Here is an 18,477-nt window from a genome sequence, read left to right as displayed (position 1 = left end):
ACAACAGCAGATAGTGGCATGCATGGAGAAAATGAGTTTGGTGGATGCTACTACCTTCCTTCCTTTCGACAAATTTTCCTATAGAAAACATCAGGTGGGTAAAAAATAGACAAAAAAGGCAAAACAATTATGATGCAGAGTAGTTTGGATCAGTTGTTAGTATACACTACAACTATTTTATTATTTCAGAAGTTACAGAATAGAGACTTTTTAAAAGATTTTTCTACTTTGAGAAAGATAATGTAAAATTATGCAATAGTGTTTAATGCAAATGTTTTACAATCTTCAGCCTTTACTAAGAAATATGTGTGGTTAATATTATGGAAGTATTAACTTTTGGATGTAAGATTTTTATTATTTGCAATATGGCATGAAGAGCTAAAGGGAAAAGGCATGCAGATTAATATTGAAAAGAACAAAGTTATGTGGGCAACTAAAGAGGACAAAGAAAATGAAGTCCTAAACATAATATGTGATGGAGAGCAACTGGAAAAACTTGAAACATATGAATATCTAAGCACTGTCCTAAGCTGTGATGGGATAATAGATCAGGAGGTAATGAATAGGATGTAGAAGGCAGGTTCAGCATATTACCAAATGAGAAACACCTTAATGGGCAAGAGAGAGAGATCAGCACAAGAAGGAAAATGCAGCTTTACAACTCGATCCTTGTCCCCATCATGATGTATGGCACAGAGAGTCTACCACTCCAGGATAAACTTCTAAGCAAATTCCAAGCTATTGAGATGAAATATCTCAGAAGAGATAGGACGGAAATACTAGAAGGGATAAGGTATATAATGAGAGAATATAAGAGGAGGTAAAACAACAAAAGATAACAAGAGAGAAGTTGAAGTGGTTTGGATATGTGAATAGAATGAACAAAAACAGGAAAACAAAGCAAGTGATGGAAATGTGGGTTGAGGATATAGTATGAAGTGGTAGGTCAAGGAACACATCGGAGGATAGAATAGAAAAGATTGGAGTGAAGCATGGGAAAACAAAGATGAAGAGGATGAACCAAGATTGAGAGGAGTGGATGAGATGGACAGAACAAGGCACCCTGGTGCTTAGCAGCAGAAGGGAATAATGAAGAAGTGGAGAAGTTAATCATATATATATGATATAGAATAATTCAATTTCCTGACATATATATATATATAAAGAAGTATGAATTATTTTTAGAACCACAGGAGTAATTTTACTCTTATGAAATTCCTAAACTTACCTTTTAATATTTGGTGTTACACTTAATGCAAAGACAATGGAACATTTGAATAAAAAAAAACTTGGTGAAACTGCATTGACAATTGATTACACTCAGGCATTTCTCACTTGCTCAGTTTAGCATGCTCTAGGCAGAATATTAATCAACACAATCATTAGTGTTAACCCTCATAGAAGATTGCTCGTGATGTGAAAGAATAAAACAATACACATAAAATCATTCCATCAAAAAGTTGAATTAAAGACTTGAAGAAAAAGAATGATTATTCTACAAGAAAATCTGTGGAACGATATTTTCTCACTAACAAAATTGCAGAGCATCTCAAAATTTCACCCTAGCTATTTATGTGTCGCATTTCACTTAACTGAATTTTTGCTCATTTATTATATTTGCTAGTTTCAAAATAGAGAATTGATTCATTAATGATCTGGTTATCATGGCACATAAAAATCCTACAATGTGGGATTTAGTGGCCGCGGTGGCTCAGTCGGTAACGCGTCTGGCTACCATGCTCAAGGTCCAGGGTTCGATCCCCGGCCGGTTCAAATCCAGGAACTTTTCTAACGGTGGAAGCGGCCCCGGCGCCCACCCAGCGTCGAATAACATGGGTACCTGGGGGAAACCCTGGGGGGTAAAGGCGGTCAGGGGCGTGATGCTGATCACATCACCCCCACTCACGACCGGATCAAGAAAGTGTGGGGCATTACCCCCACACCCCCTATACGCCTTCATGGCGTGGTGCTATGCACAGGGGAACACTTTACCTTTACCTTTTGTGGGATTTAGTAATTATTATCATATTCATATTTTATTCATTCAGTTACAATCTTTTGCAGTTCATTTTAATCATTTTGAATGATCTGTAAGTTGGCACAATCAACACAGAAAAATCTCCCTGATAGAGCAAATATAAGTTATTTTTAAAACAGTCTTAAACAGTTAGCAAGGTAGTAATTTTCAAAATATTTTCCAGTTCAATTTTGCAAAGTTATATTTTGAAGTGAATTTAAAAGTAAATGTTGTTTGTAAGTGTTTTTGTTTTGACTTTCCTTGGAAGACTTTAGCAATGTTAAATATCATTTTGGGGCAATAAAATCAAAGCAAGAAATTAATAAAAGAATCTGTATGAAAAGTAACTTCACTTTTGTCTCATTTCAACCATAATTCAATTTCCTGTTTGGCATTTTCTCCTTAGTGTGAGCATGTTAATATGACTAAGGATACGTAACATTAATGAACATCTTATTATAGGTCAGAACCAAATTTTTAAATTTATTTGCCTCCTGTGTATTTAGTTATCCTTTTTTTTTCTTTCTTTTGCAAATCAATGTAAACTATAAATAATGTATTAAGAAAGTTTAACTTTTCATATACTTAAGTATAAGTCACAAGTAAGAACAGAGATGACTGAAATACAACCAACCTCATCTGTGACCTGCCCTGCTCTCATCTGCAGCTCCTGCAGCTCTGTGCGGGGCACCGCCCCGTTCTCAGCTGGTTCTGCAACCGGCATTTTGGTGCTACAAAAGACAAAAATAAATTTTACTATCTATAAAAGTTTGAAGGTAATACACAAAAAATATATTAATGCATCAGTGTACTAAATAACATAGGCAGCAAAACCATCCAGTCTGCATGGGATATGATCTGTTCAACATTCATGGTGTTACCATGATTCCAATATTTAAAGTCAATATTCACCGTTCATTAATTCTTTTGCTTTTATTTTTGTATGAGTAGCACTGACTTAAAATATCAATTAGGATATCTCTTAAACCTGGTCAAATTGAGAAACTCAGGTTGTCACTTTCTTCTTCTTTTTTTTGGTGGTCGGGTGAGATTCTAAATGCAATACTGTGTTGCTTATCTATTGCGTTTACATTAAATAAAAAATTCATACGTTTCATAAGAGAGATTTACACTCCAGAGGACTCTTAGTCTATCCGTATTATCATATACTGTATACTACACATTTTGTCACTTCCAGACGGAAATAATTATTGCCAGTAGCAACCATGAAACTTTGTTACCTGGATCTTATCTACAGCATACGAAATGCCGTTTTTCTAGAATTCGTAACGACATTGTTATGAGCAGAATGTCATTCAGAAAAAAATGTTCGTCTTCATGTTCCATAGAAACTGTGAAAGTTTATTGGTGATGTGCGGTAGCTTTCTGAGTACAACTATTTAAAGCAATGAATTATTTATATTGTTAAATTATTGTAGAACCTGGTTGTAAGATGATGTATTCAGAGTGAAATTGGAGAATGAAACCTAATAACAAGCACTGATAAACCAAGAACAAATTTAATTTCCCCGCAACTTGTATTACGCTTTGAAATTTGATTGAATTATCGCATTGAATTTCGTCATACTTGGACCCAGAATTGTACAAGCATTGTATACTTCGCATATCGGAAATACATTCATTCACTGACATGAGCTCTGGAGACAGCACGTGCTTTGTTCTCTGCCAGCCAGAGCCCGCCGTTTCCTTTGCGGGGAGAATTTGAACACTTGGTTGACACAACCACAGGGGAAGGCAACCGACACAAAGAGAACAGGTATTTCAGGTGCAGAACGGTGACGAATTTGCTCTGTAAGGACTTAAATGACTCTCTCTCATCATTTGCGTGCCCTTTCGAAGGACTCTTCCAGAAGCACAGTCACTCACTATTCTCGCACCAAGCATACGTTTGGCAACATCGACTCGTAGACGACAGACTGAATAGTGGCGGGAACTGTACCAGAATACACCTCCTGGCCTATAGATATGGTTTTAGCATATCTATTTTGTAGAAAAGTCTCGCGTCCGATAGCTTGTGGCCGTTCGTTTCTACGTTGCTTTGTGGGAGTGTGTGTGCATGTGTGTGTTCTTGTTGAATTTGTTTTTAAGTCCATTTGATGCACAGAGAGGATAATCGTGACTGGAAGTGGAATCCGAACCACTATGTCTCCACCAGGTATCGAATCTGTGACCCTTTGATTTCAAGGCAACGACGTTACCACTACGCCATCGATGAGGCCCCTGCCGTTTGTTTTCGAATCAACCCTTGGCATGCAGCTGTTACGCACTCCCCCACCCCCAGTAAGCAAAAAAAAATAAAAAAGAGTTAAATAAATGTTATTTGAGCCCAAAGATGCTTCTTATGGTCCTTAGGGGTATTAAACGTGACTGCCTTCCAGAAAATATCCCCCTCTGCCTCCTACCCCCCCCCCCTCCTCTCTTCCTCTCCTTGCACTCTCGCTTCTGGGAGATGTTTGGAACACGATTGCGTCTGTCTATAAATACCTCAAGGGCTCCGCAGGTATGTGGGTTTGCTAATTGAAAAAAGTAGTTATGGTTTATCCAAGACTGGGCGTTAAGTAAGTTCAGGAAATAGTTCTTGACCAATTTTACACAAGAATATTGTAGACGGCTCGGAAAATGGGCGGTAGGATATCGTGACATGTATGTCCAACAGTTAATTTGGGGATGTTATGGGGAAGATGTTATTGATTTGACATTTAGCTCATTGTAGGAACGGATGTACACTCCATTTCCCGATAGGAACGCCCAGAGATAATGGAAGGATGGGCAAATGGTTTTTCAACTATACATTTTATAATGGCGCTTAAGGCTCGGCTGGGCCTTTAGCAGACACCAAGGAAGTCGTTTTCAAAATTTTCTCTCCTTTCGAAAAGCCGTTGTGATATTCCAAAATCTGAAAAGTTGCATCTGCTTAGAATTCCATCTATAGCATTGACGTGAATCTCTGTATGGTTTGCTTTCGCTATTGTCTAGATCAGAGGCGTCTCGTGAACGCATGCGTTAATTGTGGGGAAAAGGACAGCTTGCTCTGCGACGACATTAATGAGCATTTTTACATTCTAATTTCTTCGTTTAAGACAAGTGTTTATTTTACACGAGATCGCTCAACTAAGCTTATATTACATTTCTTGAATCTGAAGTGAAAGAAAGTAATAATTCTTTTCCCACAATTGACGCAAGCGTCTCTGATTTCCGATACCCTAAGCAAGCTGTCCTTTTTCCCACAATTGACGCATGCGCAGAATGCACCGCCTGTGTTCACGAGACGCCTCTGGTCTAGATATTCGCAAGTCACCTGCAATAAAAATGGGACACCTAGATCCCGAAATACTCGTTTCCCATAAGGCGTTATGTTTGTTGCCTAACTCTACGGCGGTAAGTGGATTGTAGTAGTAATAGTTGAATAAATTCAATAGTTGAACAAGCTTACGTAGCCACGAAACTATTGCGAATATCTCGACAACAGTGAAAGCAACCTACACGAAGATTCGCGTAAATGATTTAGAATGAATTCTAAGCAGATGCAATTTTTCAGATTTTAGAATATCATAGAAGTTATTCAAAAGTAGAGGAAATTTAGAAAACGTCGGCTGAAGGTCCAGCCGAGCCTTAATAAGGGGGTGATTTATTCCTGCGTAAAGAGTGCGCTTGAAGAACAATTAAAGCACAACTTTCCCTTAGGGTAACGGAAATCAGAGACAAGGCGTCTGGTAATGCGGCGATGACAAAGGACAACAATAAAAATATTGCATTTTAAATATTTTAGAGAAGAAGTGAAAAAACAAGTCAGAATATTCGCATATTTGCGCGAAATTAGTCACGTGACATCATGAAAAAGCTAGAAATACGCAAGAGATTTGCTAAGTTTAGCGCATCGAAACGAGAGAGCCCAGTTCTACCCCCTTGCCCAACCGTCCCGTTACGTTTCCTGTTGAGTGCAATGTGTCAGGCGTACCAAGTCATCGCAGCAGGTCTGCGAATCCAAGGTCCTTCGACCGCTTGTCCCCTGCTCTTGAAGTTCTGGTCATGAGACCTTTTTTTCAGCCCCTATGTTTACAACCACGGCAGGGTTTCTGTAACGTCATCTAGATGAAACTTCTCCGAGTGTCTGCTATTCCCAACACTGTAAAGTATGCAACGCTATATACAACTTACACAGAATACATGGAAGTAAAGGTGCATAGAAAAAAAATATAAGTAAGAAAAAGCATAAATTTTCCCACGGTTAGTGTTGAAAAGAACTGGAAAAGGAGCCGTTCTGGATCCATTGTTGATCCGTTGTATGTCCTTCATAGTATTTCTCCTCTTAATTTTCTTGGATCCTGTGGTTCAAATATCGATTTCGGAAAAAACGTTCTTGCTTTACAAGACACGAAGTACTTCCTTTTGTTTTGTGTTTACTATGTGATTTAGTTTATTTTACTTTGCTTTTGTGTCAGTTTTGGCTAATCGCGAAGATGAGAATGAGTGGTGATACAATGAAATTGATGAAGGGGCACTCACAAACACCCATGCCCAGGCCAGAATTCGAACCCGGGACCCCTAACATCGTAGCGCGCTGTGCTAACCACTCCGCCACGGAGGCAGTTTGTTTAATACAACCTTGGTGACAATGAAGTTCGACCAGAAAGGAATACGTGATTAAATGCACAGAGGCATAGGCGGTGGAATGGGTGACCCGCAGAAGTGACGCATGTGTGTAAGAGGAGGCGTGTGAGCAGGCAAGAATCGTGATCCCAGAATGTTGCACCCAAGGTCACGTAAAGAACGAAAACGGGGAACTATACGCGTGACATTGAACTTCGACCAGGCACCAGACCCATACGGCAAATTCCAGATAGTGGCGCATTCGACGGAAGCATGACGTCACGGACACAATAAGGGAGTCCGCCGTATATAAGCGCGTGCTGTGCACCGAGGAACAGCAGTGCATCATCACCATGGCCAGGGGCAAACCTATTGACAACACCGTGAGGAGAAGAGTGGTGGAGTTGCAACGGGATGGACTCAGTGAACGGGAAATAGGGCGCCAACTGAACTTACCCAAGTCAACCGTCCACTGCATCATCAAACACCACCAAAATACGGGTACTACAGAGCCAGGTAAGGCCCCCGGTCGAAAACGCCTGCTGAGCGTGCGTGACCTACGGATATTTAGATGCTATATCCAGACCAACAATCATGTTTCTGTGGCCGAATTACGACTGTGGACTCGAGAATGCTTTCACATTGAAGTGTCCACCAGAACCATTCGCCGTTACCTACAGCGATGCGGTTACAGAGTGTACAAGGCGAAACGTAAACCCTTCCTTTCCATGTTGAACAAAGGCAGTCGACTACGGTGGGCACGAATGTACCGGGGATGGACATTTAGGCAGTGGAACAGGGTTTTGTGGACGGACGAATCCATTTTCAATGTTGTGTACGGCAAAATACGGAAAACAGTCATTTGTCGGAAGGAGGAACAGAATGAAGCAAAATCTTATGCACGTCGGGTACAGAAACCTGCGTCGGTGATGTTATGGGGATGCATGACGGCATCTGGGGTTGGCCCACTACACGTCCGTGAGGGCATTCTGAATGCACACGCCTATACACGCATACTGGAGCGGCATCTTCCCACAGTGCGAAGGCACCTATTCCACAGACGGCGTCTCATCTTTCAACACGACAATGCCAGGCCTCATACAGCGCGGCTGACAAGAGAATGGTTGACTCGCCATCACGTGCGAACTCTGTCATGGCCACCATCGAGTCCCGACCTCTCGCCCATTGAGAATGTGTGGCGTGTTCTTAAGCGACGTGTGCAACAGAGGGGACCCACGACAGTGGCTGCTCTTATCGCCTGCCTGCAGGAGGAATGGCACCGCATCGATGTGGAATACCTTGAACGACTCGTCCGCAGCATGCCCCGACGCATTGCCACAGTTATTCGCCGACAGGGCGGCGTCACACCATGGTAAACAGGATCCCCTCTAACAGTGGTCGAACTTCAATGTCACGTGTAGATGGACGAAAATGTTTTATTTTGTGTGGACACCATACATTGCTGCGTTGCAGTGGAAATTTATGTTTTTCTTTGTTCCATGTAGCCTGCTGAATAAAATATGTTCAGCATATGCATGTGTTCTCCTTCTTTCACAACGCACTCCTATATTTGTGACTGGTCGAACTTCATTGTCACTAAGGTTGTATGTTTACAAATGACAAGACTGATCAAGATTTTTCTGATCTCGAGGTGACAGACATACTCAGAGAGAACCTTTTTCCTAGCACATCTTACCTTCACACTAGAGATGGTAAAAAATATCAGGATTCCGGAAAATGTAAAATCTCGATTCGGAAATTTTACTGCCCGGATTTCGTAGGCAATCCGAATTTCGGAGAGAGAGAGTTTTAACATTTTTTTCTATTTTTCAAGTAGAATTTATCATCCAAGTCTCGTCTTCCTGATCATTTACTCCATAGAAAAAAATCTGGATTTGGCCATCCCTACTTCACATGTCATTAATCATTATAAATGTAGGAATAGCGCTTTTCTTCCGTCTCTTTGGTGTAATTCATAATAATTCGGATTTTAAATCACGTTTGTAATATTATAGTAAGAAACGTTAGCAACCTGAAATTTTATGTTTTTGATAGGATTTTCTTTCCCAATTTTCGGAACTTCTCATCGAACGGAAATGTGTGGTAAACAATCTCAGAATTTTTCGTGTTCTTGAGATAGTGTGGACATGTGCTTACACCACCGTGATATATTATTATCACTCAGATAATAGTATAATATGAATCTCATAACATATCGCATAACCTTGGCGTTTACCGTGAAGAAATATTGCGCCCTTCACCTGGTTGAAAGATTTAACATGACGTTTGGCAAGTCTTGCGATGACTACGTAAAAATGTCACGCTTCGCTACTGTCGGGAATGGTAGTTGTAACACCTGGTTTATATGGAATGGAATATTGTAAGTAGAAAGCTTGGAGCTGCCAATTGTGAAAATAAAATGTAAATATGCTTATGTACACGTTGCTCACTTCCAGAAACAGAAAAAAATCATGTTCGTTGGCAAGGTTATGTTAGTTTGTAAAGAGCGGAACGTGTGTCGGAAAGAGTAGGCCTATAGGCATAGACAAGAACAGCAAAGATACTTCAAAGCATACCCAAACAATCTAAAGTGGCACCATGGGTTCACTTGGCCGGTCTGTTTGTCTTTTAGAGTCAGCATTCAAACCCTTCAACACTTATTCATTACTCAGAAAGTACAACAGACACAGCGATAAAATTAGTGTTGCCCACGAGACGAGACTTTGGTCTGTCTCGTCTCGTGGAGTCTCGTCGAAATGCTGTCTCGTCTCGAAAATATTCGTTTGTCTTATGATACATGGTCAATCTCGTCTCGTCTCGAATTTTTAAAAGCCTGTCCCGTCTCGTCCCGTAGGCAACACTAGATAAAATGTGGGCTGAAAAATTTTATTAGCTTAATCAGATATTCGTTTGAAGTTTACTTTGTGCAGAGATAGGCTAAGCATTATTGGACCTACAGTACAGTTTAAAGTGGAATCCGAAGCACTGCGCAAGGTAACTTCACCAGGCATCGAACCGAGGATTTCAGCATTATATCGGCGGGCTCCGTGTAAGAGACAAAACGTGACGTTGCCGTGGCAAATCTACATTTTTTCGTTGTGCGTCTTTGCAAGAAGGAAGATGTCTATGCGGTTTACCGATATATCCTGTAATGTACAGTCACCGGCAATGGGACACATAGATCCTGAAATACTCGCTTCCTTGCACACTGTTATGTGTGTTGCCTAACTCTACGGTGGTCGTACAAGTTCCCATTGCAATTTGCTATTAAAATTGACTTTTTGGAGGAATGATACTAGTACCATAATTGCATATATATTCTTTCTGTCTTGCTTATTTTAGGCCGTTTTTCTACCTCTTTGGATAATCCCCGATGGCGTTGTGGTAACATCTTCGCCTTGTAATCAAGGGGTCCCGGGTTCGATACCTGGTGGAGGCACAAGTGGTTCGGATCCCACTTTAAACTGTAGGTCCAATTCCGATTTGCCTTCCTGTGCATAAAATGGACTCAAAAACCAAAAACTCAAACTCGGACTCTGTAACATAGGGAAACGTTAGTGTAGCTACTGCAGAAGGAAGGGAATTCTCTAGTTTATTCTTTCAATTCGAAGTCTCGCTCCCCTTTTCTCCCTCTCTATATATTCTGTGTGTGTGTGTGTGTGTGCAAACATACTAATTCTGAGTCGAAGAAAAAATGAATAAAAAGGGTTGGAGGCTTAACTGCATCAGTGAACATATGAACCGTCAACTATATAATTAATAATTTCAATGATTTTCCTTTAACTTCAGCGACGAAGCTCGAGGAGGACCACGGTAGGCCATGGCCTCCAGATAGCTGCACTCTCTCTCTGGATCCCTTCCATATATATTTTTTTTCTGGTTCACTACTGTTGAACTGCATTCCGAAAGGACAACAATTCCATGCAATCGCTACTCAATATGTAAATGCAGCATTTATTCATTAAACGTAAAATAGAGTAAGTATGGCAACACCGCACGCTTGCTGCGCAAAACAATCAATAGTTGGAAAGTCGCGCTACCGCATTGGGTTAACAGCGCCGCCAAGCGACGAATGCAAGAGATACTCTGCCTGGCAATGCTGCACCCCGGGAGTTTGTCCAGTCTCAGGAAGAAAGCAGAAATCCTGTAAATAAACATTAGATCATTAGGCGACTTAGATCTTTAAACCACGTTACATTAGATTTTGTTTCTGCGGTCGAGCCCTGCATGACAGCTATATTTTGAGGGGTCAAGTTGGTGTATTCCGCATTTCACGTTTGTTGACAAACAAACAAACATGTAGCTTTCGGAGAAATTATAGGAGAAGGATAATCGCAGATCTGTATAAATTAGCATTATTCAATATTTCAAAACACGTACAAAGTAAAGTATATTAGAAATTAACGAATACACAGATAGCACATTAAGTTTGCTTCAACGCTCAAACGCGCTTTGCCCTGCCAAGTGTGAGCTTGCAGCAACCTTGAATCAAGCGAAGTAGCTCTAGTTACCACGCGCCAAACTTGCAGCAAGCTTGCCAAGTGATGCCTGTCGCTCTTGCCCGCTCAAGATAAAATATCACTTCGCGAAGAATATGACACAAGAACAAGCTCGCAGCAAGCATGTTGTATCAAGCTCACCTTGACAAGCTATATGCAAGCTATGGTAAGCTTGACACAAGCTCGCGGCTGTCTGGGATATAATATGGCCATTGTTGTGTGCAATTAACTTTAAGATACGTGTACAATATATTGGAGTGTCCTTAGTGGCCGAGTACGTTAAGTTTTGGAGTTGCGATATCATGACCGAGGGTTCCTGGTTCGAATTCTGGTCTGGGCATGGGTGAGTGAATCTTATTTAATTTAATGTGATCGACATTCATCACATCCGTCGTAATTATCCAGAAGTTGTATAAAAAGGACCTAAAATAAGAAAAATGCATTGTGAATATATAAATTCTGGCGTTATGAAGTGAGGTAATTTTTTAAGTTCTGAAAAATAAATTATTTTTATCTGATGATTGTTAATAGCCTATTTCAGTTGTTAAAATCGTAAGTCAGTCGCGTGTGCCTGAGTTATTGAAGACATCCCAGAGTGATAGCAGCATACTTGTTGATAACTAGGACCCGGATAGTTATGCATTTTGCATACGCAAATGCATATTTTAAATGTTTTTATAAATGCATATTGCATATGCAAATGCATATATGAATCATGTACATAAACTTCTTGCATATTTTAGAGCCAACAACCACTACGAAAATTGTATTTGACTTCTGTACGTTGGGCGTATTGTCTTCATAATAAAATAACTTCCTATTTCCTCCCATCACTGCTGTTTATTCTCCATTTTCTTTTACAAAACAAGGAGATAAGAAATATTTCGTCGTCCTAAGAAATATTTCGTCGTCCTCACGAGAACACTCAACAATTACTCTTTTTGAGAGAGAAACGACAACAATGCAATGGATGATCTTAAACTGGACGTGTCTGATACTGTTGCCTTAAAATGCATCAAACTAGGCACGTAGCCAGGTGGAGGGCGGGGTGCTAAAGCCCCCTCTCCTAAAATCTGCAAATATCTAATTTAAATAGTGTATGGTGGTAATTAATTTTACTTCATTAGCAGGATTAAACATCTTGTTATACCGAGATATTCATCTTCTACCCTCCACTTTTGTGCCTTTGGCGTATCTTGATAAGGGATGAACCCCCCCCCCCCCGAAATACAATTCTGGCTATGGGCATATTTACAACGGTATCTTGTGAAGTAGAGATTTAAAATATTGTTGCCAAAAATAAAAGGAGTTTCAAGGTTAAAAATTTGAGATATCATGTAATCAAGTGCAATCATGATCTGCAAGGAATGTAATTTTCCATTCATTTATAGAACAGCAGTGTAAAGTAACCAAGAGTGTGTGGAAAATTTAGAACTGCAATTTTTACGTTTATTACATGCTAAATCGTGTGAGCTGAGAAAAGAAGAAATATCAGTTTACATGTAGAGTTTTTGCGGTACTGAAAGGAAACATTTTAAAGGAAAGGTGTTTTTCTAAAGTGCATATTTATTTGAATATTTTGCATCTTTTTAGTGCATATTTGCATTCACATTTTAGGTATTTTAAGTGCATAACTATCCGGGCCCTATTGATAACAGTCGCGCAAATTATGATATCGCAGTAGGCCCTTAAAAGAAAGACGCTTCGGACAGGAAAACGCTTCCCTTTGTGTTTACTGCAGGCCAATGGAGCTTTCACTCATATTTTTACGTCATTCTTCCCTATACAATTTTCTATCTGCCACCCCCTTTGCTACCAATTTGTTGCTTCTTTTATATTGTTTCCTTCTGATTCTTGTTACTTCCCCCATTCTCTCGTTTTCCTTCCCCATTTTTATTTTTCTCTCATCGCCCCATGCAACTCGGCGGCAACAAAAGGCGTTCCAATCGAACGGTGCTTGATAACGCCGAGCGCCGCTGGAAACAATATTTTAGCGGGCGTTGAGTTCTTTAATGACCAGAAGTGCCATATTTTGTACTCAACAAAACAAGGTTGCTTTTGAAGTTTTTAAAAGTACATTTTTTTTTCTATTTACACAGTGTGCTACGAGATTTACTAAGTTCAGCTTCCGAAATAATGACCCTTTTTCATAGTTTGAGGTCTTTTTCATGAACTGGACCTACAGTTTAAAGTGGTATCCGAACCACTATGTGCCGCCACCAGGTAACGAACCCGGGACCCCTTGATTACAAGGCAACGACATTACCACTATGCAATCGGAGAGGCACCAGAGCTATTTTGAGAACCTTTCTGTGGTTCGGATCACATTACAATTTTTCGTATTCCGAGAACGGGTACAAAGGGGTACCCATTGCCTTGAATAGAGCATTGTCATCGAGAAATGCAGTATATCACTATAGCAATGCGCAAGGAAGGACCTGGGGGCAGTTGTCCTCCCTAATATTTTCACTTAGAAATTCCGTGTAGAGGAATTTTGTCGCCGCTAATAAACATTTTCAAGCCGATGAAAGTTCCACGAAACGAGGGGCGGGGCATTATCGTTTTAATGTAATTGGTTGTGTCGGTGAGAAAATGAAGGCGTTTAAAACTCTTGACTAACTGAATGAAGACTAACATTGCAGGATAGGATATTTTCGTAAGACTGAAGTCCATTCTAATGTTGAACCAACAGTGTTTCATGTGCTTTCCAATATTTGTAAATATATGTGCATTCAATTCACAAGGGGGTGTGTAGTGAAGACATTTTAGTTTAAGAAGAGCGGCGAATTTTGTTTAGATTCGATTTTTGTTTACTTAGCACGTAAATATGAGTTCCATTTCCGCATCAGAGGGCTAAAGCATGTATGTAATTACGTCTAAAATTACACTAAATTTGCACAGGAATGGGATTTTCATGGGGTCTGGATCAACTGTAGATACGCATTAAAACCGAATTTGTAAGACTGTAAGATGGAGTGTAGTTTTTTCTTTCCTCGACTGAACTTTCATCAAGGTTTTTGTTCCCCTAATCAGAGTTTGTGCGCACGCCTATTGAGAAGAGAATTATAAGATGTTATCTCTGAAAATTCACTAACTTGTTTTACAGTTTAATTAGTCTTATTACCCAGTTTTCGAACACCACAAACCTATATTACTATAGAGTCGACCAGGCCTATTGACTTTCGCAGCACAAGTCACGTTCTGTGACCCGCGATGCCATTCCAAAATGGCGAATATGTCCCGTGTTTAACAGGGTACTGCAAAGTGCCCGAAAAAGCAGGCTGGCGATCCAGACGAGTTTTCTCTGCCTTTCATAATTCCAAACAAAAAAAAATATGATCTATCAATTTTTACATAACCACCTGGTGACATGCATACATACATACATGAGTGTGTACAAGGAGAGCCAAAATACCCAATACCCCCTTTGGATTGCAAACGTCGCTGTTAATTGTTGCTATTTCTGATTGTTGGTGTAGAGGGATAGCCTATATACGTATGTTGAAACCATGGGCGATGTGTCAACGTGTACTCTGGAAGAACAAATCGGAACGAGCACGTGCGCTCACGATCGACCTAAGACCTAACACCGGGAAGTCAATTACAGACATTCAAAACGATTTCACTGTAAGCATTGGTAAACCTGCCCCACCATAACCAACAATTTCACGATGGGAGAAGAAGCGTTTTTGTGACAGGTTCCACCCACTAATGGACTTACTTTATGCTACAGAAAAGGTAAGGGCATCACTGAAAGCAAAATTAATGATTGTCTATCAAAGATAGCTAGTCCCCGCTCAGCAAGACCATCAACAAGGTGAGGCTTTCGCGTCAGTTGAACGTTCACCTTAACAAGGGCCTTCGTAAGCGATCATAGGGATTAGCAGTTCAGTACACAACATTAAGAAGACATATGGCTAAAGGTTTACGTTCAAAGCAATTTAAATCTTCTTTCACAAACGAATTAAGTGATAATAACAGGGAGAACCGACATGAAGGTTGTGGGCAATTCGTACACTCTTTGCAAAGAATTCGTGCGCGTAAAAAAGTGACTTTCTCGGCTGAGTGTGCAATTTACTCTACTTCCAAACTTGATCCTCTTCTGCTGTGCGTAGTGTGAAGGATAAATTTCTAAATATATATACTGGGATGATACTAACGCAAGGAAAATATTTTCCCAATTGTGAACATAATAATTTGGTTTCCTATTAAATGTACCCATCATGGAACATAAATTACTTTCAATTTGGCTAGTATAGGGGATTCCTCAATTTCTTCACTTCGCTTGACTTCAATTCTATCTTTTTTTAAAAAATTATGATACTTCCTTCCAGTACTGTAATAGTCCCAAAATTTTCAGAGGGTATACGCTAATTTTCGAGAAATTTAACTGGAGACCGTGGTGTTTTCATTAATTTTGGGTTTTGTTTCCATTAAACGTAAGAGTAAAATCATTTAACTTCTACAAAGGGAAAATCCATTGATTGTAGAATACTGATGATGTTGATGATGATATACTCATGATTAGCACAAAAGAGGTATTTACAATAGAGAAGGGATTTTAAAAATAAAATTAAAAAATATGAAACTCGTATTTTAATGACTGCATTTAAACGTAAAGGCTACAGTACTCGAAAACACTCCAAAGTGCCTTTTTTGATACGCCACCACACTTGTGAATAGAACGTGTCGCACAAACTCTTGAATTAGTGTAATTTACAGCATGGTAGTTTTCCAGCCATATCTTCACATATTTCTGAATCTGAAACTGATGATTGGTGGACCTTATGAGCATGCTGTTCCCAATCACATGAAATCATAAGTATTTGACTGTAATAATCTCATTGGAGTAACGGCCAAATGACATAAGCAAATAAACGAAACGAAAATAGAAGGTATACGCTAATGAGTAAGATTAACCAGAGGGTATACGGCGTATACCCTCGACTACAGCCCTGCATCCTTCCAGAAAAGAAAGTGTTAAGTGAAATTACATTCTGTGCAAGGGTATCCCTGGACGTTGTCACTTGCTTAATTTTACATTGCACAATAACTTGGACTTATTTAAATTATCTACACTTTTACCATGAAAATTATGCACTATATTTATACAGTACTATGAATGAGCTCCGAAAGTTTGAAAGTAAGTATCCAGAATCTTGCAATCTACATCAAGAATCGAGATTGTGTGGTGAGCCTTCCTTAATCCGTTTCCACGCAGAGTCATCAACAAGAAAACTCAAAGTATCGAATGTGGACTGTCCACCTGGTATCCAGACACAGTCCTAAATTCATCATTGCTACTCTACCGATTTTGAAATTCTCAAAACTAGTAAGTCTTCAGCATAATTTCTGATCAGCAAATTTCATCTACGAGTCCCCACACAGCCAACCCGCAACGTAAAGCTCTTTCACAATCCCACCACAAGGCTCTTCCTTCTACAGCGGTCTCTTTTCTGCAGGCTTCCTCGCTCATATAATAACCTGCTTCCAAATGTTGACATACTCTTACCAGAGCACAATATCAGAAAATTGTTAACAATGAATGTGTAATCTTATTTTTTTCTGTGCCGTCTTGTACTCTATTGTTTTATTGTTATTGTTTTTTTTTTTTGCTGTAACTGTTTCAGTATAAAATGGTCATTCTGTACTGTATCTGAAACTTCTACTAAATAAATAATTAAGACCAAAGAGGACTTTACTAATTCTTGACTATGTTGTTGCATTAATACTTTCTTCATGGTCACTTAGATATTTTATCTATTTACAAGTAATGAATAATGTAGGAAGCTTTATTTTCAACTATCACAAAGAAACTCACTTGGTTATATCTTCGCTGCTTCATCATGTTTCCAATGCTTCGTTGGGCTGAGTTACTGAGTTAAGATCTGCAACTGTGAAGCTATAAAGCTACCCAAATCTCTGTCACATTCAAATCATACCATGGCATAAATTAATAAAACATTCCCAGTAACTCTCGCCTGATCTGAGAGATCAATAGCTAATCCGTTCTTCCGAGAAATTTGCCGAAATAAATCCGGCCGAAGCGTTCGACCGAACTGGCTAATTTGAATGCACGAATGGAGTGAACCCCTTCCGGTTGATTGAATCGCAGCACTGGCCAGGGAGAAAAGAGAACTGAAGCACATTCTCTGCAGACGTACAATTTTCCTCCAACTTTCTGTGTGCCCTTTGTTCTAGAGAGAAATGTTGAAAATCACTTTCAAGTTTCCGATAACCAATGTTACAAGTCATGCTGCAAAATCATATATTATACAATTTTAGGAAAGTTGGTGACATATGGTGCCGGTGCAAAGAGCGCTTTAAAATAAATTCTTTGTTTTGTTTTAAATTCACTTTGTGCACAGAGAGGCTAATCGGGAGTAAACCTACAGTTTAAAATGGGATCCGAACCACTATTTATCTCCACCGGGTATCGAAACCCAGAACCCCTTTATTACAAAGCGACGACGTTACTGCTTCCCTATCGGTGAGGCCCTCAAAATAAAATAAACCAAGAGAATATTCACGAACAGAACGCAGATTCACAGTGACAACCATATGCGGCAGTGCACGAACTTTACTCTCGCGCTCATTCGTAACGTATTATGTATGTTTTAGTACTTTCATGAATTCCTTCCACAAGAATCCATGTTAGTTATACGCACATACACAGTAAGAGCGGATATATTTCATTGGGCGACGTGTGGTTAGCACATAGAGTCCCATTGCCGCTGTTTTCTGGCTTTCGAGACAGGAGCCCGCTACTTCTTCTTTTCAAGCTCTCCAATGGTCCTCATGACGCTGGGTGAATGTCGAAATTTTGGGGCGCCCACCGGGAATCGAACAAGGGACTGCTCGCAACAAAGACGAGAGCGCTAACCATTTGGATACGAGGTAGCCAACATGATAACGTAAACATGGATTTTTTTTACTAACTGCAATTTTACAATATATATATATTTCACAAGATGTACAAGATTCAATCGTCATTTTACTGGAGGGTGTAAAATGCCGAAAATCCGATTTACCTCCCCCCGAGAGGGTTGGAATTGTAAAAGTAGCTGCTTTCTACATAGAGGCGGGATAAACCGTAAAATATTATGCAATTACCGTTTTAAACGTAAAAGTTTAACGTTAAAAGTCGTTCAAAAATAAAAAAAATGGAAATTGGAGGACATTTTAAGGAGATTTTGCATTTCCTACTTTTGTTTTTCCCGAATTTTTTACCGCCATCATTTGAAAATTTATATTTCCTCAATATTTCGGGAGAGGCTGTAATCGCATCCCCTCCCTCATGGGTACGCCAAAGGTTGATATGGGCGGATGAAAACGACCGTCGCATAAGGG

General features: G+C 39.7%; 1 protein-coding gene across 1 annotated transcript in view; it reads right to left on the bottom strand.

Annotated features, from left to right (window-relative positions):
* Positions 1-18,477, bottom strand: part of Snap25 (Synaptosomal-associated protein 25kDa) — a 116,772-nt gene that overhangs the window by 32,652 nt on the left and 65,643 nt on the right. Inside the window, exon 2 of the mRNA XM_083118557.1 lies at positions 2,652-2,748. Coding sequence (XP_082974683.1) covers positions 2,652-2,741 — 90 coding nt within the window. The 5' untranslated portion in view covers positions 2,742-2,748. The remainder of the gene's footprint in view (positions 1-2,651; positions 2,749-18,477) is intronic.

The sequence above is a fragment of the Lepisma saccharinum genome, chromosome 3, assembly GCF_977018435.1.
Source record: "Lepisma saccharinum chromosome 3, izLepSacc3.1, whole genome shotgun sequence".
Lineage (NCBI taxonomy): Eukaryota > Metazoa > Arthropoda > Insecta > Zygentoma > Lepismatidae > Lepisma > Lepisma saccharinum.
The sequence above is the reverse complement of the archived record's forward strand: the minus strand, read 5'-3'. Positions and strand labels throughout refer to the sequence as shown.